General features: G+C 36.4%; 1 protein-coding gene across 1 annotated transcript in view; it reads left to right on the top strand.

Annotated features, from left to right (window-relative positions):
- Positions 1-25,413, top strand: part of ATRX (ATRX chromatin remodeler) — a gene marked incomplete at its 5' end in the record, with an annotated part of 213,219 nt that overhangs the window by 119,322 nt on the left and 68,484 nt on the right. Inside the window, 5 exon segments of the mRNA NM_001009018.1 lie at positions 1,324-1,454; positions 2,071-2,159; positions 2,295-2,464; positions 8,014-8,167; positions 11,930-12,036. Of these exon segments, the coding sequence (NP_001009018.1) occupies positions 1,324-1,454; positions 2,071-2,159; positions 2,295-2,464; positions 8,014-8,167; positions 11,930-12,036 (651 nt within the window).

Here is a 25,413-nt window from a genome sequence, read left to right as displayed (position 1 = left end):
TACCTCATTTTCATAGCAGTGATTTCTGTTACACAATGGAAATAACCTCTATCAGGCAAAATAATACTCAGCAGATTTTTATGCATTATTAATGTTTCATATCACTACTAAATTTTCTCTCACTCGTGGAGGCAAAATTTGCTAATTATTTAAACAACTTACATAGTTTAAAACCGTGGATAGGAAAATATGTTATTGCTTAAATGCTGTTTTTTCCTTTTAATCAGTTTTGTTCTTTTGCATATTACCTTCTTGATAATTTTATTATATTAATGAAACATGCATTCATTTTCTTTATGTTTTATAGGAAAATGATAATTCTGTTGAAATTATTCTGGATAGAGCAGAGCTAATATTTACATTTTATACATCAAAAACATAATTTTTGGAAGGTCTTTTTTTTTTTTTTTTAAGAGACGAAGTTTTGCTCTTTCATCCAGGCGGGAGTGCTGTGGTGCAATCATAGTTCATTGTAACCTCAAACTCCTGGGCTCAAGTGATTCTCCCACTTCAGCCTCCCAAGTATCTAGGGTATCTAGGGCTATAGGTGTGTGCCATCATACCTGGCTAATGTTTTTGTTTTTCTTGGTGGAGACAGAGTCTCGCTGTGTTGTCCAGGCCTGTCTTGAACTCCTGGCCTCAAGCGGTCCTCCTGCCTCGGCCTCCCAAAGTGCTGTGATTACAGGTGTGAGCTACTGTCACTTGCCTAGAAGTAATTTTTTTGAGTGAGCATAGTTGGCGAGAGTCAGTAAAGGACTATCTGCATGGAGCAAAGTTTATTTATAACAGGAGTTTGTAATCTAGGGTCCATGGATAGAATTTAGGGGATTATATGTACCTGGATAAGAAAAAAATTATATATTGATTTCCCTTAACCTCTAGCTAAAGCAGCAGCATTTTTCCCAGTGATGAATAGAGGCAACAATCTATAGTAGTGTTAGTGATAACCATGACTTTGTTACCAATAGAAATCAGAAATATTTTTACATGTTGTTCCTGATACCTCAAAATCATTTATGTTTATCAATACTTCAGAATTTTAGGTATTTATTAAACCTGTGCATATTTTGTTACTTAATGCATTAATTTTAAAAAGCACATATTTCTATAGTACAAATTCTTTAATATTTTGATAATTTCTATATGATGGGTTTCTTTTGTAATCCTATTTGTTTTATGTGTTTCAAAATGATATTCCAAGAGAATTTATAAGCTCTACACTGCCAAAAGAGTTTATGTCACAAGTAAGATTAAAACTCCTAATCTAGAAACTTGGTTGATATAGACAATTTTTGTGTCTTTAACCATATTTCTTTTGATCAGGTGTGGGCAATAATAGTGAAGGTGGAAGAGGAAAGGCAGGTGCAAAGCTTTTCCAAGATTTTCAGATGTTAAGTAGAATATGGACTCATCCTTGGTGTTTGCAGCTAGACTACATTAGCAAAGAAAATAAGGTAAGTCAGGTAACTTAGTTTAAAAGCATCTATTGGAAGCAGAATAAACTTAGACAAAAAATTGACCTACAGACTGTATATTCAAATTTTCTATTGCTTTGTTCTATTCTATGTCTTATTTCTAATTTCTATATGTCTTGCATGTATTATGATTATAGAAGGAGTGTTAGATGTTATTTTATTGAGCCCATTTTAAAAAACTTTTTATTTTGAAATAATTTTATACTTATAGAAAAGTTGCAAAAATAGTTCTGAGAATTCCCCTATACCTTTGACCCAGTTTCTTCTAATATCAGCATGTTGCATTAGTATAGTAAAGTTATCAAAACTAAGAAATTAACTTTGGTACAATACTATTAACTAAATGGCAGACTTTATTTGGATTTCTTCAATGTTTTTACTTATGTCTTTTTTGTTTTCCATGATCCAATCTAGGACCTCCCGTTGCATTTAGTAAGCATATCTGTCCTGTCTTCTTTGTCTACTAAAATCTGTAATAGTTCCTCAGTCCTTCCTCAGCTCGTGCCAATTAACTTATTCTTAAATGAACATCAATATAATTTCCAGTGTAAGTTGAGATATTCTATTAAAATAGTGGTCATTTTTTTTTCTCTAGGGTTATTTTGATGAAGACAGTATGGATGAATTTATAGCCTCAGATTCTGATGAAACCTCCATGAGTTTAAGCTCCGATGATTATACAAAGTAAATCGAATACTTTTTCGTGCCATCCTGTATTGACAAAGTTAAAACCCCTACTTGCTGATTGACCTCTTATAATTGGCGTTTACATCTTTCCTATGCTTTTCTAACAATCTGAATATGTTTGTTTGTTTTTAGAAAGAAGAAAAAAGGGAAAAAGGGGAAAAAAGATAGTAGCTCAAGTGGAAGTGGCAGTGACAATGATGTTGAAGTGATTAAGGTCTGGAATTCAAGATCTCGGGGAGGTGGTGAAGGAAATGTGGATGAAACAGGAAACAATCCTTCTGTTTCTTTAAAACTGGAAGAAAGTGAGTCTAATGAATGTTGCCTTTATCATGGAACAGTAATTTGGAAAATGTCATGTCGTTAGTCCTTTTTTCAGTCACTTACCTGACTAATTGACTCAAAGGAATCTTTCCTCAATTGATGAGTCTAATCAAGTACTCATAATTACAGTAAATATCTGATGAATCTTTAATTATAAGCAAGCTACTCTGTGCTCTCTGGTATTTGGGGGAAAGGTAAAAAGAAAAACTAATGTTTATTTACTTGCATATACCTAAACTCTATTATTTTCACTACATGTGTTAGCTAACTGAATTCTTGAGCAGGCTTGCAATGTAGTTGATAGTTTTAAAAATGAGTAGGAGAACTGGTATTCAGACCTAAATATGTCTAATCTCAAAGCCACCATGATATTTTCACTTAACTGTATGGGAATAAATGGAAACATTTCAGATAATCAAGTGTGATTGTAGTTAATTTTTAGTCAGTAATATACAGTAAAACTAATTTTAATCATTTAGTGTTTTTCCTTTGTGATTCTTCATAATCTGCAATTATCTACTTTAGGTTTCCTGTGTATTATGTACAGTTTCTATCACCTCTTTTGTTTTCTTTCTGTCTCTCTTGTGCATGAAAGTGAAGTCTTAGATTGAACTCTGCAGTGGTTTAAGTTGTCTTTACCTATATGTAAGTTGAAGGATTAGTGTTGAGACACTGTATCCTACTAGTGCAGCCTGTATGCCTAGGAGCTTAAAAACTGGGACCAAATGTCTGCCTATTTGAAATAGCAGATTATGAAGAGAGAACAAGGTAGTGGCTCTAAATATTTGGCATTTGGGAGTTGTGGAGCAAAGCAGTTAACTGTCTATAAGGAGAAGAGAGTTGTGGGGGCCACCTAGGTTAGTGATCCTGTGACCAGATAAACTTGGCTGGTCTCAGGCCTACAGCTGAAATAACTTGGTGATTAATTATTTTAATTTTATTTTTATAATTTCAACTTTTATATTCGGGGGTACATATGCTAGTTGATTAGCATGGGTATATTGCATGATGCTCAGCTTTAGGGTATGATTGATCCCATCCCCAGGTACTGAACATAGTACTCAGTAGTTAGTTTTTCAGTCTTTGCCCCCTTTCTCTCTCCCCACTCTAGTAGTCCTCCGTGTCTGTCGCTCTCCTCTTTATATCCATGTGTACCCAGTGTTTAGCTCTTACTTATATGTAAGAACACGCCGTATTTGGTTTTCTGTTTCTGTGTTAATTCACTTAGTATATAATGGCCTCCAGCTGTATCCCTGTTGCTGCAAAGGACATGATTTTGTTCTTTATTGTGGCTGTGTATATTCTATGGTTTATATGTACCACATTTTCTCTATCCAATCCACTGTTGATGGGCACCTGGGTTGATTCCATGTTTTTGCTGTTGTGAATAGTGCTGTAATAAATATATGAGTGCATGTGTCTTTCTGGCAGATTTATTTTTCTTTTGTTTTATACTTGTAATGAGATTGCTGGGTCAAATTGCAGTTCTGCTTTAAGTTCTTTGAGAAATCTCTAAACTGCCTTCCATAGGCGGTGAACTAATTTACAATCCCACCAATATAAATGTTCCCTTTTCTTTGCCCCTTCTCCAGCATCTGCTGTTTTTTGACTTTTTAATAATAGCCATTCTGACTGGTGTGAGATTGTGTCTCATTGTGGTTTGGATTTGCATTTCTCCTGTGATTAATGATGATGAGCATTTTTCATGTTTGTTGGCTGCTTGTGTGTTCTCTTTTGAGAAGTATCTGTTCTTGTCTTTTGCCCACTTTTTAATGGAGTTACTTGTTTTTTTGCTGTTGAATTAAGTTCCTTATAGATTCTGGATATTCATTGTTGGATACATAGTTTGTGAGTATTTTCTCTCATTCTGTAAGTTGTCTGTTTACTCTGTTGATAGTTTTTTTTTGTTATTTTGTGTTTTTGTTTGTTTGTTTGTTTGTTTTTTGTTTTTGCTGTGCAGAAGCTCTTTAGTTTAATTAGGTCCCAGTTGTGAATTTTTGTTTCTGTTGCAATTGTTTTTGAGGAATTAGTCATAAATTCTTTCTGACTTGGTGATTTCTTTATAAACATTTCTCTCTTCAGTACCTCCATGGAATAGACAGATGGCAGTCTAACAGTAGACTCTGACTTCTCTTAAGAAATCAGGGGAATAGTAAAAATTAAACTACAAAATTTCTCTTCTCATTCTTCTCTTCTGTTACCCCATAAAACAGTTTACTATCAATGTTCATCTTCTGGATAGATATAAAGAATATTTTTATCAGGATAATAAATTATTATAGTGTAATTTAAGGCAATGAGAAGTTCCTGTATCTCCCTCCCTGCTGCCCCAATCTGCCTTTTCCACATAAATTCCTCAGTCTCTCATCTCATAATTAAAAATATATAAAGTTTACATGTTCCTGGAAATTATTTTCTTAAAATACTCTTGTTGAATTTTTTCTCATAGCTTATGGCTAACAGGAGCAGAAGAGTAGACCAGTCAGTGTGCATCATCCTGTGCTATAAATGGGTTACGTAAGAGTATACTGAGATTTTTTTTTTTAAAGTGTGCTGAGATATTGATCCTTTGTCACTTGGGAATACAATTAGAATCTGAGGCAGCTGGTTTGCCTCCGTAAATGAGTAGTCTCTTCTCTTTTTCCTGGTATGCTATATAAGCATTAACGTTTTTTACATATGCCATAATGTGAATGGGTTGGAAAGCACTGGGGGCAGAATGTAGGAGGCTACATGTTGTGAGCCCAAAAACACACAGGGAAGGCCATCAGTTCCAAAAGACAAATTTTGACCACTTGTCTAGGATTTTTGTTTCATTTTAGTTGTGTGCAGTCAAATATAAGTCATTTGTATATGGATATATTTTATATATTTTTGTAGCTTATATACGTGTATAGTATATTAGAAGCATTCTCCAGAACTAATAGATAATAAAAATTTATTTTTTTCTTTGCATCTAAATTAACTCCATATAAAATGGAGTATATCATAATGTATGGACATACGTAGCTGGTATTGTATAACTTTAAAAAAAATGACTTTCTTACAGTAAATATAAGAAAATCTGAATAGGAAGTATTAAGGGGCTAGTCTGCCTCCTTAGCGCAGTAGGCAGCACATCGGTCTCATAATCTGAAGGAAGTATTAAAGGGCTAACAATGTTGTACCTGGAATTTGAAATGGATATTAAATAATTAATTACCTATAATTGAGCTACAATATGATTTTTGCCACATATTTTATTTTCACGTCAAAGAGTTACTGTTTGCTTTAATCCTTTTGTAGTGGCTTTCTCGTTTTTCTGAGAAGCAGCATCTTGAATGAGTCATTTAAGTTTAGCTTACATCATCCCCATTTCTGTGTTTTAAATGTTTTATTAGAAGGAGAGTTCATGATCACGAAATGACTATGTAAATTACTTCAAAGTGTTAGATTTATTATTACTTAAGTATTTTTAGAGTAAGCTTCATTGGTAAGCATTTGCATTTTAAAACGTATGTAATTGTATAGATATAAAGTTTTGTGACAGAATCCTTGTATATGATGTAGAGCCGTAATATTAGTACTAATATACCATATTTATTCACTCAACAGATATTTATAAAGTGCTTACTATATGCCCAGACATAAGGAGGGAACTGATAAGCCTAAATGGTAAATTGAAGAAGGTATGCTATGGAAATCCTAGGGAGATGCTAGTCTTGAGACTAGCAGCTTTGATTTTCATTTATCCAGGGACAGGATTTGAGACTTCGAGCCCTCTATAAGTTGGAGAGTTCTGTGACCCCTTCTCAAAGCTGAATCCCTTTAAAGTTTACAATCCCATCGACAATCCAGGGAGTTGACAAGGAAGCTTATCTATTTCAGCCAGGGCTCTTGGTTGGGAAAAATAGTTACATTGAATTTACGGTCATGGCCTTCACCTCACATACTTTATGGTTTGAATTTATATTACTCATATAGTCTAAAAGATCCGAAGCTGAAATATTAACTTCACAAGTAATTCTGAGTTGGTGATTCCCTGGAGACCTGGTAGAAGCAAATGTAGAATCACTCTGGAGATATATGACCTTAACCAAGGCTACCCAGAAATTTCACAGATTGTAGCTACACCTGAGAAAATAACCTTAGGAAAAGCTAGGAACAGAAAGTATTAGTAGTCAACCTGAGGAAAGTTAGCATACAAAATAAATGGCATGATTAGATTCTCAAGAACTTCTGATAATAGAAGTATTTGATAAAGACTATAAGTATGTCTAAAATGATATTTTTAAAATTCCTAATCATAACTTTATGCCAGAAAATTTAAAACTTTAAATACACAATATTTAAGAAAAATATACTCAGCAATGAGCATTCATTGCAGTTATTTCATATTAGCCAAAAACAAGAAACAATCTAGATGTCTATGAGGAGAACTAATAAATGATAGTGTATTCATGCAGTGGAATACTACATGGTAGTTAGAATGATTGAACGGGAGCTCCATGACAAGCATGAGTAAATCTCGCTTTGAGTGAAAAAGTAATTTGTAGGATTTTACAAACAGTATAGCCATTTGTACAGTTTAGTGATACACATGCAGTAAAAAACATAAAACACTGCAAAAAATGGTAAATATATAATTTAGGGGTTTAGTTACCTATTGGAAAGGAAGGAAGGAAAGAGAATGGGATCATGTAGGATCATATATTAGGCTTCAGCTTCATCCGAAGTTTTAACAGTGTTAAAATTTGATGAAGATGGAATGTGGAAGCACATTTGTTTCTTATATCTTATATACTTTTCTGAGTATTTAAATTTTTGTAACAAAAATATATTTTAAAATACTTTGCATTAAAAAGCAATTGAGAAAGTGTATAAACATGCTAAACCTGCATATTTCTTATTTTGAATCAAACTATGTTTAAATCTTTTAAGAAATTATTTTATGCTACTTTCTCCTTCCACCTTTCATAATCAAAGTTTGTGGGGAAAATATATAAGAACAAAATCATTTAATATGATATGCTGATTCTGGGGTCAATTCTTGTTGGCGGTTTCCAGATCCTAGTAGCACAGTGAAATGTTTTCTACCCCCAAGGTCTTTTCTCTCGTGATAACTGAGCCTTTCCATCTCTGTTGATTCCTGTCTCATGGAGTATGTTTGGGGGCATTTTACTCTCTTAGGGCCTGGTGGGAGGGGGATGGTTTCTCTTCTCTTTGGGTCTCTGTCTTTCTGAGCTCCACTCCTACCCCGAGGGTTTGTCTCTTACACTTGCACTCTCTCAGAGTCAGTCTCTTGCTTGTTCTCTTATTTGGCATCTCCTTCCTTTCCCTTTTTCTATCTAGAGCTCACTCTTCTGGGATAGTCTCTGTCTTTCTGTGCTGTATGTGCGTGTGCCTGCCTTTCTCTTTTTTCCCTCCCCTCTCCCAAGTCCCCATCAGTTTCTTTCTTACTCTCCCCATGGGTAGGTCTTTTTCTGTCTCTCTTGCTCTCTTTCCACTTCTTTTCTAATTTACCTACTTATGTTCCATTTGTCTTATTTAGGTAAAGCTACTTCTTCTTCTAATCCAAGCAGCCCAGCTCCAGACTGGTACAAAGATTTTGTTACAGATGCTGATGCTGAGGTTTTAGAGCATTCTGGGAAAATGGTACTTCTCTTTGAAATTCTTCGAATGGCAGAGGAAATTGGGGATAAAGTGTAAGTGCTTTACCATATTTATTATATAAATTAACCTTTTGATTATGTTTTTATTGCTTAAACAATGTATTTGAACAAATCTGTTGCTTTTCCTTCCCTCCTAAAGATGTGATTTATTTGGTCATTGTAGTGCTAGGCCAATACAAGCAACTATCTTTTTTTGTAAGCCACTAGTTCTGATTGCATATTCAGGTTATTTCTTCAGTGTAAATTTCTGCTTCTACCTACTGCAACTTGAACTTATTTCCTTGGGTAGAGCTCTTAGTTGAAATTTGTGTTTCTCCATCTTCAAAATCATTTTTCGGTTTATGTAGTGTGACTTCTACCGTGTTGCTTTACTGAGATTTCCCCCTGTAAAGTCATTAGTGACCTTCTAATCCTCAAATCTAGTGGACATCTCTCAGGCTTTATTTTATTTTACCTGCTTGATTATTCTTTCTTCTTCTTCTTCTTTTTTTTTTTTTTTCATTATGAGACAGGGTCTTGCTCTGTTGCCCAGGCTGGAGTGCAGTGGCACAATCACAGCTTACTGCAGTCTTGACCTCCCAGGCTCAGGTGATCCTCCCACCTCAGCCTCTCCAGTAGCTGGGACTACAGGCGCACACCACCATGCCCAGCTAGTGTTTTTATTTTTAGCAGAGATAGGGTTTCACTGTGTTGCCCGGGCTGATCTTGAACTCTTGAGCTCAAGCAATTTGTGCGCCTCAGCCTCCCAAAGTGCTGGGATTACAGGTGTGAGCCACCACACCTGGCCTGATTATTCTTTCTTTATCATTTATTCTTTGTTTTTTGTTCCACTTCTAACATTTTTGCCACCATTCCTTTCTTTGCATCTTCACCCCCCTTCAAATTACTTTTCCAAAAACATTATTATTATTTTTTTTTGAGACGGAGTTTTGCTGTTGTTGCCCAGGCTGGAGTGCAATGGTGCGATCTCGGCTCATCGCAACCTCCGCCTCCCAGGTTCAAGTGATTCTCCTGCCTGAGCCTCCTGAGTAGCTGGGATTCCAGGCACGCACCACCACGCCCAGCTAATTTTGTATTTTTAGTAGAGATGGGGTTTCTCCATGTTGGTCAGGCTGGTCTCAAACTCCTGACCTCAGGTAATCTGCCTGCCTCAGCCTCCCAAAGTGCTGGGATTACAGGCGTGAGACACCACGCCCGGCCTCCAAAAACATATTTTTAAAATTTTGAACAAGACTTACTGTCTAGGCTGCTAGGTCCCAACATCTGATTATAAACGATTTTTAAAAGGTATCTGAGATGCTTTTTTTTTTTTTTTTTTGAGACGGAGTTTTGCTCTTGTCACCCAGGCTGGAGTGCAGCGGCGCAATCTCAGCTCACTAAAATCACCTCCACTTCCTGGGTTCAAGTGATTCTCCAGCCTTGCCTCCTGAGTAGCTGGGATTACAGGCACACACCACCACGCCCAGCTAATTTTGTTTTTTTAATAGAGAGGGGGTTTCACCACGTTGGCCCAGCTGGTCTTGAACTCCTGACCTCAGGTGATCCACCCGCCTCAGCCTCCCAAAATGCTGGGATTACAGGTGTGAGCCACCACGCCTAGCTTGAGATGCTTTTAATAAAAATTTTAAATAAGGCTAAAATAAAATAATCTTTAATGTTTAAAAAAAATCTCAAAATATGGTCTCAAACAAAAGAGTTCTTCATGTTGTCTGCAACTGGAAAAGGTTAATAGAGAGAACCATTAGTATAGACATTTAATCCTAACAACTTTTTTCCTTTTCTACTGTAAGACTTCTCTGAGTTCAGTGGTTCCCAGAACCAGCCTTAATTGCTAACTGACTAAAATCAACCTCTTTCCAGTATAGTAACCCAGATTGCAGATTAATTCCAATTTAATAATTAGTATTTCTAAGACTTTAAGTTTTTCACTTATGGGAACTTTCAAGAACTTAATTTGTAGCACAGAAAGAATTGATTCAATTATGTTTTTGATTTTGGGAAAGATAAACTACTGAGGGGTCAAAGCATAGGCCTTGGTCATTTGAGCTGAGCACCAGGAGTCAATTCATTTTCTTACCAACATTCTAGAAGTAGTTAACTGGGAGATAGTAGACTCCAACAGTGTGGAGCTCAGGAAGTCATACAATAAAAAACACTTAAGTGGTTAACTCCAACCGCCGTTTCATAGCTTCAATTGTTTTCAGTTCTACTAAATCTGAAGATATGTAGCAGGGAATGTTGAAGGATCTTCAGGAGTCATAAGTACCTTTTTCTCCTATAGTATAGCTTTTAGAATAAAAATAAAACTTAAAGCATACTTGCCACAGGTATATTGTTTCTTATATACTGATCTACTTTGTTTGCATATATAAAGGACAATAGAAGACCTCTTATATTCTCTTTCTAGATTTTATTTCTTTTCTAGTGTGTAAGTATGTTATAAATTCTGTCCAGTGGGTTAGACCAGAATAGTCATTTTAGAACTATTTCTCAGAGCCCCTGCAAATTGGTGACCAAAAGGAGAGGGTAAGGGAACAGTAACATTTTTCCTCCTTCTCCCGTAATGCCTAAAACAGCTTGCTTTTATAATTTATTTTATTTGAACTCTACACAAAACTTGATGTGACCAAATAGTTTTCATGGCTAAAAAGGAGTTAGAAAATTACTAGGGCAGAGAATCAGGAATTTGCAGACATACTTGAAATGTAATGACAAAGTGTTATAGAATGCATGTAATTTTAAATTACTGAAATACTTGTAATAGGGAAACTTTTTACATTCTCTAAAACAGTGTGTTTTATAGAGCAGAAGTTTTAAATTTTGATGAAGTCTAATTTATCAACTTTTAAAACAATCATACTTTGTGTCATGTGTAAATAATTTTTTACCTAACCCATGTTATGAAGATTTTCTTCTGTGTTCTTCTAAACATTCTGTTCTTACAGTTTTTACAGTTAGATTTATGCTCCATTTTAAGTTATTTTTTGCATAAAGTATGCAGTTTAGGTTGAAGTTCACTTTTTTTCATGTGGATGTTCAGTTTTGCTAAGACCATTGTTTTTGTCATGTGGATGTTCAGTTTCGCTAAGACCATTGTGTAGGTTTTTTTTTTTTTTTTTTTTTTGAGACAGAGTCTCGCTCTGTCACCCAAGCTGGAGTGCAGTGGTGCGATCTCCACTCACTGCAAGCTCCGCCTCCTGGGTTCACGCCATTCTCCTACCTCAGCCTCCCGAGTAGCTGGGACTACAGGCGCCCACCACAGTGCCCAGCTTATTTTTTTTGTATTTTTAGTAGAGACGGAATTTCACCGTGTTAGCCAGGATGGTCTCGATCTCCTGACCGCGTGATCCGCCCGTCTCGGTCTCCCAAAATGCTGGGATTACAGGCGTGAGCCACTGCGCCCGGCTACCAAGACCATTGGTTAAAAGACTATCCTTTTACCATTGAAATGCCTGGGCCCTACAATTAATTATCCTATGTGGCTCTCTATCTGGACTCTATTCTGTTCTATTGATCTGTGCCTGTCCCTTTACTACACTGTCTTGGTTACTGTAACTTTGTAAGTAATGAAATCATGAAGAGTCAGCCCTCCAACTTTGTTTTTCTTTTTCAGAATTGTCTTCCCTCCTCTGAGGTGGCATTCTCATATACATTTTACAATCACCTTGTAATTTCTACAAAAAAATCCTGCTGGGATTTTTGTTATAATTGTGTTAAATTTGTAGATCGATTTAGGAAGAAGTGATATCTTTACTAGGAATCTTCTAATCCATAAACACTAATCTGTTTTTTTAGCCTTGTTTTCAGCCAGTCCCTCATATCTCTGGACTTGATTGAAGATTTTCTTGAATTAGCTAGTAGGGAGAAGACAGAAGATAAAGATAAACCCCTTATTTATAAAGGTGAGCTACAAATATTTCTGTGTCGTAATTTTAAAAATACTGATTTAAACATACCATACAAACATTGTAGCAACAAAAGAAACAAAACTACCCAGTCTCACAACTCTAACATACCAAAATTTTTTTGCAATGTCTATTTGTCCTTATCCATATATATGTATAGTCTTTTTCAAAATAAAATTGTATTGTTTATATTTGAGGTTTACAACATGGTGTTATGGGATACATATAGATAGTAAAATGGCTACTGTAGTGAAGCAGATGAACATATCTATCATCTCACATAGTTTTTTTTGGTGACAAGAGCAGCTAATATCAACTTAAGAAAAATTCCTAATACAGCAGTCTTTGTTGTTGAAATTGTTGGATAAATTAAAACTTTTTGGTTTCTAAAGCAGTTTTATTGAGAGATAATTCACATCCTGTACAAGTCACCCATTTAAAGTGTAGAACTCAATGGTTTTAATATATTCACAGAGATGTACAAACATCACTAGAGTCAGTTTTTGAACATTTTAATCACTACCAAATAAAACTCTGTACCCTTTAACTATTACTCCCCTATCCAGCCCAAAACTCCCTCACATAAGCAACCACTAATCTCCTTTATGTTTCTAATAGATTCATATATTCTGGACCAGTCACATAAATGGAAACATGTAATATATGGTCTTGATAGATATTAGGGTTGTTCTCACCTTTCAGCTGTTGTGAATAGTGCTGTTGTGTACATTTGTTACACAGGTTTTCATTTATTTAAACAAATGGCAATACCAAACTGTTTTCTACACTGCCTGTACTATTTCAGTCCTACCAGCAATATACAAGCATTTCAGTTTCTCCACATTCTTGTCAACACTTGTTATTTTTCATTTTTGTTTTTGTTATAACCATCCTAATGGTTGTGAAGTGGTATCTTATGATTTTAATTTTCATTTCTCTAATGACTAATAATGTTGAACATCTTTTAATGTACTTGTTGACTATTTCTTTATCTTCTTTGGAAAAAATGTTTATTCAGGTCCTTTGCCCATTTTTGAATTGGATTGCTTATCTTTTTGTTGTTGAAATGTAAGTGTTTTAAAAAATATATTCTACATACTAGGCCCCTATCATATATATAATTTGCAAATATTTTCTCTCATTCTGTGGGTTATCTTTCGCTTTCATTAAAAAAAAAAATAGTTCCGGTGATCTGTATCACTTTCTTTTATTTATTTATTTTTAATTTTTCGTAGAGATGAGGTCTCCCTCTATTTGCCCAGACTGGTCTTGAACTCCTGGGCTCAAGCAGTCCTCCCTCGTTGGCCTCCCAAAGTGCTGGGATTAAGGTGTGAGCCACCATACCTGGCCATCTGTTGCTTTCTTGAGTGTGTCCTCTGATGCACAAAAATATTTTATTTTGTTGACATCCAATTTATTTTTTCTTTTGTTGCTTGTGCTTTTACTGTCATAGCTGAGAAACCATTTCGAAATAAAAAGTCGTGAAGCTTTAACCCCTGTGTTTGCTTAAAAGAGTTTTATAGTTTTAGTCCTTGCACTTAGGTCTTTGATCCATTTTGAGTTAATTTTTATGCATGATATGAGGTAAAGGCTCAACTTCAGTCTTTTGCTGTGGTTATCCATTTGTCCCAGGACTGTTTGTTGAAAAGAATATTCTTTCTTTATTGAATAGCTTTTGTCACTCTTATTAAAAAGGAATTGATGATGGAGACACATGTTTGTTTCCTGACCCTCAATTCTATTCCATTGATCTATATGTCAGTCGCTGTGCTAATACTGCACTATTTCATTACCATTGCTTTGAAAGTGATGTTGAAATTGGAAAGTGTGGCTATTCCAGATCTCTTGGAATTCAACATCAACCTTAGAATCTCCTATAAATTTCTACAAAGAAGTCAGCTTAGATGCTAATAGGGATTGTGTTGAATGTATAGTTAATTTTAGGAAGTACTGCCATCTTAATAATATTATGTCTTATCCATGATCATGGGGTGTTTTGCTGTTTATTTAGGTCTCTTATTTATTTCACCAATATTTTATAGTTTGCAGAGTATACATTTTACACTTTTGTTAAATGTATTTGTACATATTTTATTTCTGAGGCTGAGTGAAATTTGTTCTTAGTGAATTCTTTAGGATTTTTTATATACAAGATCATGTCATCTGCAAGTACAGATAATTTCCTTTCTAATCTGAATGCCTTTTATTTGTTTGCTTATCCAGTTGCCCTGGTTAAGACCTCAAGTACAATGTTGAGTGAAAGTGGCAAGAGCTGACATCCTTGTCTTGTCTCTAATCATAGTGTGAAGGAATCCAGTTTTTCAACATTTTGTATGATGTTAGTTTCGTGGATACTATTTATCAAGTTGAGGAAATTATCTTCTCTTTCTAGTTTGTTAAATGTGTTTGTCATGAAAGAGTGTGACATACTATCTTGATTTCTCTGCAGCTATTGAGATGATCATGTCATGTTTTTTTTTCCCCATTCTATTAACATAGTGTATTACTTTGATTTTCAGATGTTAAACCAACCTTGCATACCTGGGATAAATCCCACTTGTCATGGTGTATAATTCTTTTTATATGGTGCTGGATTCAGTTTGCTAGTGTTTTTTGTTGTTGGCAATGGAATGTTTTAATTGGCTTTTTTTGTCCTGATTATGAAAGTATTATTATATCTTGCATATATAATATTGGCTGTATAATATTCTGTCATATGGCTGTACATAACTTATTTAATCATTTGATTGCTTTCTCTAATTTTTCAACTTTTTTTTTTTTTAGAGACAGGGTCTTGCTCTGTCACCCAAGCTGAAGTGCAGTCGAGCAATCTTGGCTCACTGCAGCCTCTGCCTCCTGGGTTCAAGCGATTCTTGTGCCTCAGCCTCCTGAGTAGCTGGGATTACAGGTGTGTGCCACCATGCCTGGCTAATTTTTGTATTTTTTGTAGAGATGGGGTTTTGACATGTTGGCTGGGTCTTGAACTCCTGGCCTCAAGTGATCCACCCGCCTTGGCCTCTTAAAGCACTGGGATTACAGGTGTGAGCTACCACACCTGGCCTAATTTTTCAACATTTAAAATTTTTGTACATAAGTTTATATCTGCGTTTTAAACTTTTTTGCTTAAGATAGATTCCTAAGAGGAGAAATCATTTACCAACAGGTATGATCTTTTTTAGGACTTTTGAAACATTGTCAACTTATTTTCCAGAACAGTTGGATTAGTACTCCTAATAGGAATCCTTGAATGATCACTACACCATTGCCATAATAATTAAAACCTTTCTTAATAGATGAATAATGATATCTTGTATTTGTTTTAATTTGCATTTATTTTATAACCAGTAACATAGATTGTCTCTGCTAATCTCTTTTTGCTTTTACTGCTGACTGATGGCTATGTTTCTGTCTGCCTGCAATGCTCTCTCCACCCGCACTATCTTCTTCACCTGATTAATTCCTATCCATTCTTCATCTTTCATGTCCAGTGACACTCCTCAGTACTGACTTCCCTCCTCCTGACTCCAATGTCTGATTTTTTCCTTTTAATTTTTGTGGGTGCATGGTAGGTGTTATGTATTCATGGGTTACATGAGATATTTTGATACATGCATGCAATGGATAATAATTACATCAGGGTAAATGGGATATCTATCACCTCAAACATTTATCCTTTGTGATACAAAAAATCCAATTATACTCTTTTAGTTATTTAAAAATATACAATTTTTAATTATTTTTGACGGTAGTCACCCTGTTGTGCTAGCAATTACTCGTTCTTATTCATTCCAACTATATATTTGTACCTGTTAACCATCAGTACTTCCACCCCAACCACCCACTACCCTTCCCAGCCTGTGGTAACCATCCTTCTACTCTGTATCTCCATGAGTTCAATTATTTTTATTTTTAGATCCCACAAATAAATGACAACATGCAAAGTTTGTCTTTCTCTGCCTAGCTTATTTCACTTAATGACCTCCAGTTCCATCCATGTTGTTGTAAATGACAGGATCTTTCTCTTTTATGGCTGAATACTATTCCATTGTATATATGTATCACATTTTCATTATCCATTCATCTGTTGATGGACACTTAGGTTGTCTCCAAGTCTTGGCTATTGTGAACAGTGCTACAATAAACAGTGCAGATATGTCTTCGATATACTGATTTCCATTATTTTGGGTATATACCTAGGAGTGGGATTGCTGGATCCTTTTTTTTTTGGTGGGGGGAGACAAGGTGACACTCTGTCACCCAGGCTGGAGTGCAGTGGTGTGATCTCGGCTCACTGCAACTTCCACCTCCTGAGTTCAAGGGATTCTCCCACCTCCGCCTCCCCAGTAGCTGGGACTACAGGCATACACTACCACGCCCAGCTAATTTTTGTATTTTTTTGGTAGAGACAGGGTTTCACCATGTTGGCCAGGCTGGTCTCAAACTCTTGACCTCAGGTTATCTGCCTGCCTTGGCCTCCCAAAGTGCTGGGATTATGTAAGTGAGCCACTGCATCTGGCCGGGATTGCCGGATTCTATGGTAGCTCTATTTTTAATTTTTTGAGGAACCTCTGAACTGTTCTCCATAGTGGTTTTACTAATTTATGTTCCCACCAGCAGTGTACAAGAGTTCCCTTTTCTCCAAATCCTCTCTAGTATTTGTTACTCCCTGACTTTGGATAAAAGCCAAGTTAACTGGGGTGGGAAGATATCTCATAGTTTGATTTGCATTTTTCTGATAATGAATGATGTTGAGCACCTTTTCCTATACCTGTTTGCCATTGGTATGTCTTCTTTTGAGAAATGATTATTATTTTGTCCATTTTAAAATCAGATTATTAAATTTTTTTTCCTGTAGAGTTGTTTGAGTTCTGTATATATTCCGGTTATTAATCGCTTGTCAGATGGGTAGTTTTCATATATTTTCTCCCATCCTGTGGGTTGTCTCTTCACTTTGTTGACTGTGTCCTTTGTTGTGCAGAAGCTTTTTAACTTGATGAAATCACATTTGTCTGTTTTTGCTTTTGTTGCCTCTGCTTGTTGGGTATTACTGAAAAAATCTTTGCCTAGTCCAATGTCCTGGAGAGTTTCCCCAATGTTTTCTTGTAGTAGATTTGCAGTTTGAGGTCTAAGATTTAAATCTTTAATCCATTTTGACTTGATTTTTATATATGGCGAGAGATAGGGGTCTAGTTTTTTTCTCCTGAATATGGATATCCAGTTTTCCCCAGCACCATTTGCTGAAGAGACTGTCTTTTCCCCAGGGTATATTCATGGCAACTTTGTCAAAAATGAGTTCACTGCAGATTTATGCATTTATCTCAGGGTTCTCTATTGTGTTGATCTATGTGTTTTTATGCCAGTACCATAGTGTTTTGGTTACTATAGTTCTGTAGTATAAAGTCAGGTAATGTGATTCTTACACTTTTGTTCTTTTGGCTTAGTATAGCTTTGGCTATTTTGGGTCTTTTGTGGTTCCATATAAATTTTTAGGGTTGTTTTTTGTATTTCTGTGAAGAATGTCACTGGTATTCTATACGGATTGTAATGAATCTGTAGATTGCTTTGGGTAGTATGGACATTTTAATAATATCGATTATTCCAATCCCTGAACCTGGAATATCATTCTATGATTTTGTGTCTTCAGTTTCTTTCAGCATCGTTTTATAGTTTTCATTGTAGAGATCTTTCACTTCTTTGGTTAATTCCTAAGTATTTTATTTATAGCTATTGTATATGGGATTACTTTCTTGATGTCTTAAAAAATTTTCTTTTAATTTGTAAGTTTCTTTATTTCTTTTTCAGGTTGTTTGCTGTTGGTATATAGAAATGCTACTGATTTGTGTATGTTGGGTTTATATCCTGCCACTTCACAGAATTTCTTTATCATTTCTAATAGTTTTCTGGTGGAGTTTTCAGATTTTTCCAAGTTAAGATCAGATCATCTGCAAACAAGGATAATTTGATTTTTTTCTTTCCAATTTTGATGCCCCTTATTTCTTGTTCTTGTCTAATTACTCTAGCTAGGACTTCCACTACTATGTTGAATAAGTGATAGAAGTGGGCATCCTTGTCATGTTCTTGATCTTAGAGGAAAGCCTTTTAGTTTTTCTTTCTTTAGTATGATACTAGCTATGGGTCTGTCATAGATGGCTTTTATTATTTTTGAGGTATGTTCCTTATGTACTTAGTTTTTTTAGTGTTTTTTCATAAAGGGATGTTGAATTTTGTCAAATGCTTTTTTACCATGAATTGAAATGATCATATGGTTTTGTTTTTTGTTTTTTGTTTTTTGTTTTTTGTTTTTTTTTTTTTTGAGACGGTCTCACTCTGTTGCCCAGACTGGAATGCAATGGCGTGATCTTGGCTCACCGCAGTCTCTGCCTTCCAGGTTCAAGTGATTCTCCTGCTTCAGCCTCCTGAGTAGCTGGGATTACAGGCGTGTGCCACCGCGCCTAGCTAATTTTTGCATTTTTAGTAGAGACGAGGTTTCACCATGTTGGCCAGACTGGTCTTGAACTCCTGACCTCGAGCGGTCCACCTGCCTCGGCCTTCCAGAGAGCTGGGATTACAGACGTGAGCCACCACACCCAGGCGATCATATGGGTTTTGTCTTTCATGCTGTTGATATGATGTATCACATCAATTTGTATATGTTGAACTATTCTTGCATCCCTGGAGATAAGCCCCAGTTGGTCATGATGGATGATCATTTTATTATTGAATTCCGTTTGCTACTGTTTTGTTGAGGATTTTTACATTAGTATTCACCAGTGATATTGGCTTATAGTTTAATTTTTTTATGTGTGTTTATCTGGTTTTGTTATCAGGGTAATACTGGCCTTGTAAAATGAGTTTGGAAGTATTCTGTTCTCTGCTTTTCAGAATATTTTGAGTAGGATTTGTCTTATTTCTTATTTAAATGTTTGATAGAATTCAGCAGTGAAGCTGTCGGGTCCTGGGATTTTCCTTGCTGGGTGACTTTTTATTATGGCTTCAATCTCATTACTTTTTATTGGTCTGTTCAGATTTTGGACTTCTTCACGGTTAAATCTTGGTAGGTTGTGTGTGTCTAGAAATTTATCCATTTCTTCTAAAGTTTTCCAATTTATTGGCATATAGTTGCTGATAATAGCAACTAATGATTCTTTGAATTTCTGCTGTAACAGTTGTAATATCTTTATTTTCATCTCTGATTTTATTTTTTTGGGTCTTCTCTCTTTTTTGCTTAGTCTGTCTCAAAGTTTATCAGTTTTGTTTATTTTCTTCAAAAAACCTGTTTTTTGTTTCATTGATCTTTTGTATTGTTTTCTTTATTTCAAGTTTATTTATTTCTGCTCTGATCTTTATTTCTCTTCTACTAATTCTGGGCTTGGTTTGTTCTTGCTTTTCTAATTCTTCTCTTCTCTTCTTTTTTGTTTTTTTTCTTTTTTTTTGAGACAAGGTCTCGTTTTGTTGCCCAGGCTGGAATACAGTGGCGCAATCTCGGCTCACTGCAACCTCTGCCTCTCAGGTTCAAATGATTCTTCCGCCTCAGCCTCCTGAGTAGCTGAGATTACAGGCGCCCGCCACCATGCCCAGCTAATTTTTGTATTTTTAGTAGAGACAGGGTTTCACTGTGTTGGCCAGGCTGGTCTCAAACTCCTGACCTCAGGTGATCCACCCGCCTCAGCCTCCCAAAGTGCTGTCATTACAGGCATGAGCCACCGCGACCAGCCTCTGATTCTTTAAGATGCCTTGTTACATTATTTGCAGTTTTTCTACTTTTTTGATATAGGCATTTATAGCTATAAGCTTTCCTCTTAGTACTGCTTTCCCTGTGTCTTATGTTTTTTGGTATGTTGTGTTTCCATTATCATTTTTTAAATAAAATTTTTGATTTCCTTCTTAATTCCTTCATTGGCCCACTGGTCATTCAGGAATGTGTTGTTTAAATTCTATGTATTTGTATAGTTTCCAAAATACCTTGTTATTAGTTTCTCCTTTTATTCCACTGTGGTGAGAGAAGATACTTGATATTATTTCAGGTTGTTTTTGATGTTTTAAGACTTGTTTTGTGACCTAACATATGGATGATCCACATGCTGAGGAAAAAAATGTGTATTCTGTAGCTGTTGGATGAAATATTCTGTAAATATGTATTAGGTCCATTTGGTCTATAGTGTAGATAAAGTGTGATGTTTCTTAGTTGATTTTCTGTGTGTAGTGTTGAAGTCTCCAGCTATTATTTTATTGGGGTCTATCTCTCTCTTTGGCTGTAACAATATTTGCTTTGTATATGTGGGTGCTCCCAGGGTTGAGTGCATATATATTTTAAATTGTTATATCCTCTTGTAGAATTGAACTGTATCATTATATAGTGTCCTTCTTTGTTTCTTCTTACAGTTTTTGTCTTGAAATCTATTTTGTCCTATATAAGTATAGCTGTTCCTGCTCTTTTTGGTTTCCATTGGCATGGAATATCCTTTTTTATCCCTTTATTTTCAGTCTATGTGTATTTTTACAGGTGAAGTGTGTTCTTGTAGGCAACAGATCATTGGGTATTTTTTTAAATCCATTGAGCCCCTCTGTCTTTTGATTGGAGAGTTTAGTCCATTTACATTGAATGTTATTATTGATTAGTAGGGACCTACTCCTGCCATTTTGTTATTTGTTTTCTAGTTGTTTTTTGGGCTCGTCTTCTTTCCTTCCTTCTTATCTTCCTTTTAATGAAGGTGATTTTCTCTAGTGGTATGGTTTAGTTTCTTCCTTTTTGTTTGTTTGTTTGTTTATCCGTTATATGTTTTTTGGTTTGTGGCTCCCATGAGGCTTGGAAATTCTATCTTAAAACCCATTATTGTAAGCTGATAACAACTTTACACTGTTTTTATAAACAAAGAAGGAAACAGGCAAAAAGAAAACTAATAAAAATTCTACACCTTAACTTTGTCCACTTTTTAGCTTTTTGTTGTTTCTGTTTATATCTTATTGTACTATGTCTTGATATGTTGTTGTAGTTATTTTTGTTGCTTCAACATTTAGTCTTTCTACTTATAATAAGAGTAATTTATACACCACAGTTACGCTGTTATAATATTCTGTATTTTTCTATGTACTTACTGTTTTTAGTGAGTTTTGTACTTTTAGAGGATTTCTTACTGCTCATTCATGTCCTTTTCTTTCTGATTAATTACTTCCTTTAGCCTTTCTTGTAGGACAGGTTTGGTGTTGATAAAATCCCTCAGCTTTTGTTTGTCTGGAAAGTTTTTATTTTTCTTTTATGTTTAGAGGTTATTTTTTCCATTTATATTATTCTAGGGTAAAAGTTTTTTCCTTGAGCACTTTAAATATTTCATGCTACTCTTCTCCTGGCCTGAAAGATTTCCACTGAAAAGTCTGCTGCCAGACATATTGGAGATCCATTGTATGTTACTTGTTTCTTTTCTCTTGCTGCTTTTAGGATCCTTTCTTTATCCTTGACATTTGGGAGTTATTAAGTGCCTTGAAGTAGTCTTTTTTGGGTTAGATCTGCTTGATATTCTATAACCTTCTACTTGAATATTAGTATCTTTCTTTAGATTTGGGTTTCTCTGTTATTATCCCTTTGAATAAACTTTCTACGCCAGTCTTTCTCTCTACCTCCTGTTTAAGACCGATATCTCTTAGATTTGCTTTTTTTGTAGCTATTTTCTATGCCTTGTAGGCCTGCTTTATTCTTTTTTATTCTTTTCTCTTTTGTCTCCTGTGACTGTGTATTTTCAAGTAGCTTATCTTCAGGCTCACTAATTCTTTCTTTTGCTTTATCAATTTTGCTATTAAGAGACTCTTATGCATTCTTTAGTATGTCAGTTGCATTTTTTGACTCCAGAATGTCTGCTTTGTTCATTTTAATTATTTCAGCCTCTTCATTAAATTTATCTGATTGGAGTCTGAATTCCTCCTGTGTTATCTTGAATTTCATTGTTTCCTCAAATCAGCTATTTTGTGTTCTCTCTCTGAAAGGTCACATATCTCTGTCTTTCCCGGATTTTCCCGATTCCCTGTTTAGTTCATTTGATGAGGTCATATTTCTCTAAATGGTCTTGATGCTTATGGATTTTCGTTGGTGTCTTGGCATTGAAGAGTTAGGTATTTATTGTAGTCTTTGCAGTCTGGGCTTGTTTGTACCTGTCATTTTTGGGAAGGCTTTCCAGGTATTTGAAGGGACTTGGGTGTTGTGATCTAACTTTTTAGTCACTGAAGCTGTGTCCACATTAGGGGTCACCCTAAGGCCAGTAACGCTGTAGTTCTTGCAGCCTTGTAGAGGTACCATTTTGGTGGTCTTGTATAAGATCCAAAAGAATTGTCTGGATTACCAGATGGAGAATCTTGTTCTCTTCCTTTACTTTCTCCCAAACAAATGGAGTCTCTCTGTGCTGAGTTGCCTGGAGCTGGGGGTGGGGGATGGGTGACACAGGCACCCCTGTGACTACCACTGCGGGTATAGCACTTGGTCAGATCTTAAGCCAGCAGAGCAATGGGTCTTGCCCAAGGCCCACTGTAACCACTACCTGGTTACTGCCTATGTTTGCTCAAGGCCCAAGGGCTGTACATTCAGCAAGTGGTGAAGCCTGCCAGTACTGGGTCTTTCCCTTCATGTTGGCAAATTCTCTTAGTCCCTGGGCGGGTATAGAGATGCTTTCTGGAGCCAGGGCCTGGAGCCAGAAATGTTAGAAATATACCTAGTGCTTTATTCTACTATGGCTAAACTGGCACAGAAATAACAAAACAAAGTCCTTCCTACTCTTCTCTTTCTTTTCCTCAGGCAGAGGAGCCTCTCTTCGTGGCCACCACCAGGACAGGCCCACAGAGAGTACTGCCAGTGTACCGCCAGTGTTCACTTAAGGCCTAAGGGCTATTTAGTCAGCTTTTGGTGAATGCTGCCAGGCCAGAGACTCACCCTTCAGGGCAGTGGGCTCCACTCTGCCCCAGGCTCAGTCCACAAATTCCATTCAAGAGCTAAGGCCTGGAATTGGGGACCCAAGAACCCGTTTGTTGCTTTTGTCCACTGTGGCCAACCTGGTAGCTACACTGCTAGATAAAGTCCCCTTTACTCTTCCCTCTCCTTTTCTCAAACAGGAAGAGCCTCTCTTTGTAGCCACCACAACTTGTAATAAGCTGGGTCTCACCATAACCTAACACATTTCTGTCTAATCCATGCCCCACAATGTGTACTACCTGGTTATTGCTGCTGATGATTCAGGGCCCAAGGGCTCTTTGGTCAGCAGGTGATGAATCCTGCCATGACTGGGTCCCTCGATTCAAGGCAATGGGTTGCCTTCTGGCCCAGGGAGCTAGGGCCTGGAATGGGGGCTTCACGATTCTGCCCAGGGCCCTGTCCTACTGTGACTGAGCTGGTATCCAAGTTCCAAAACAAAGTGCTTTTTCTCTTCCCTTTTCTCTCCTCAAGTAGAAAGCAGAGGTCTCTTTTGGAGCTCTAAGCTGTGCTACCTGGAATTGGAGGAGTGAGGAGTGGTGGCATAAGCACTCTCTTAGCCGCCCCAGTGGTATCTGACTAAGTCAAGTGCCCCCATTTTACTGGCTCCAAGCCCTTTACAGCACTAGGACTTGCCCAGAAGTTGCAGTCCTTGTGGCCTAGATAGCCTTTCAGTTTTATTTAGGACCCCAGTGCACTTTAGCCCACTGTGGCGTGACTTACTAAAACTCAACTTCTGATCACTGTGATGGATGATTCCCCTCTGGTTTGGGCAGGTTTATATGCTCCCTTCATGCGTGTAGGCTGAGTTCCATTTCAAAGTCCTATGATCACTGCACTCTCCTTCCCGCAAGTGCACTGATTCTCTCCCTATGACATGTGGCCACTTCTGGGGGTTGAGATAGCAGTGGCATTGGCGATTCAAGATTGTCTTTCCCCTTCTGTGCCTCTTTCAGTGATATGAAGTTAAGATCAGGTACTATAATTGCTCACCTGATTTTTGTTTCTTATGATGGTGCTTTTTTGTGTAGATAGTCATAACATTTGCCGTTTATGCTGGGAGGTTGATCAGTAGCAGCTTCTATTCAGCCATCTTATTCCACCTCCTTCCCCAGTACTGCCCTGATTGAATGAGTTGGTATGTGTTCCTGTTTCTGTTTTTTGGAATTGTTTGTAAAGCATTGAGCTTAATTATTTAAATGTTTGTTAGAATTCAGCATTGAAGCCATCTTGGCCTGGGCTCTTCTTATAGGTAGTTTTTTTTTCTTTTTAGTATTATGGTAAATATATATATAACATAAAATTTACTATTTTGACAGTAAAAAGGCAACCTACCATATGGGAAAAATATTTGCAAATCATACATCTGGTAAGGGGTTAATATCAAAAATACATAAAGGATTCCTACAACACAACAACAAAAATAATATGATTTAAATATGGGCAAAAGAGTTGATAGACATTTCTCTAAAAATGATATACAAATGGCCAAGAAGCACATGAAAAGATGCCTAGCATCACTAATCCTTAGGGAAATGCAAATGAAAACTGTAATGAGATACCACCACACACCCATTAGGATGGGCTACTATGAAAAAACAATAATGAGAGTTGGTGAGGATATGGAGACATTGGAACTCTTGTGTACTGTTGGTTAGACTGTAAAATGGTATAGCTGCTGTGGAAAACAGTGTGGTGTTCCTCAAAAAATTAAAAATAGTATTACCATGAGATCCAGAAGTACTACTTCTGGGTATATACCCACAAGAATTGAGTTCAGGGTGTCAGAGAAGTATTTGTATTTGTACGCCCACATTATAGCAGCATTATTCATGACCAAATCATGGAAGCAAGTCAAATGTCCATCAACAGATAACTGGATAAACAAAATGTGGTATATACATACAGTGGAACATAATTTAGCCTTAATAAGGAAGGAAACTTTGACACATGGTGGAACATGTATGAATCTTGAAGACAATATGCCGAGTGATCTAAGCCAGTCTAAAAAGGACAAATATTACATGATTCCTATTATGAGGTTCCTAGAGTGGTGAAATTTGTAGAGACATAAAATAGAATGGTGTTTGCCAGGGCCTGTGGGTAAGGGGAAATGGGGAGTGTGAGAGAACAGATAACTCCACGGGGCTTCCCAGAGTGCTCCATGTTGTATGGGGATTATGTCTGTCTCATAAATATATGTATCATTGGAGACAGGTTCATTACTACCCATTTTTGTATACTCTTTGTCTAGCACCAAGCTAGACATGTAGTAGGTCCATAGTGAATACTTGTTGAACTGGTAAGGGAATAAATTACCCTTATCTGTAACTTCCCTAGTTTTTTTATACAGAGAATGATGCTCTAGTTAGGCATTTTCCTAGGTATATACTTGCACTTTTTATCTTTCTCATTTCCCCGCT

This window comes from Pan troglodytes, chromosome X (assembly GCF_028858775.2).
Source record: "Pan troglodytes isolate AG18354 chromosome X, NHGRI_mPanTro3-v2.0_pri, whole genome shotgun sequence".
In the NCBI taxonomy this organism is placed as follows: Eukaryota; Metazoa; Chordata; class Mammalia; order Primates; family Hominidae; genus Pan; species Pan troglodytes.
Note: the sequence above shows the minus strand (reverse complement) of the source record. Positions and strands in the feature narration are given on the sequence as shown.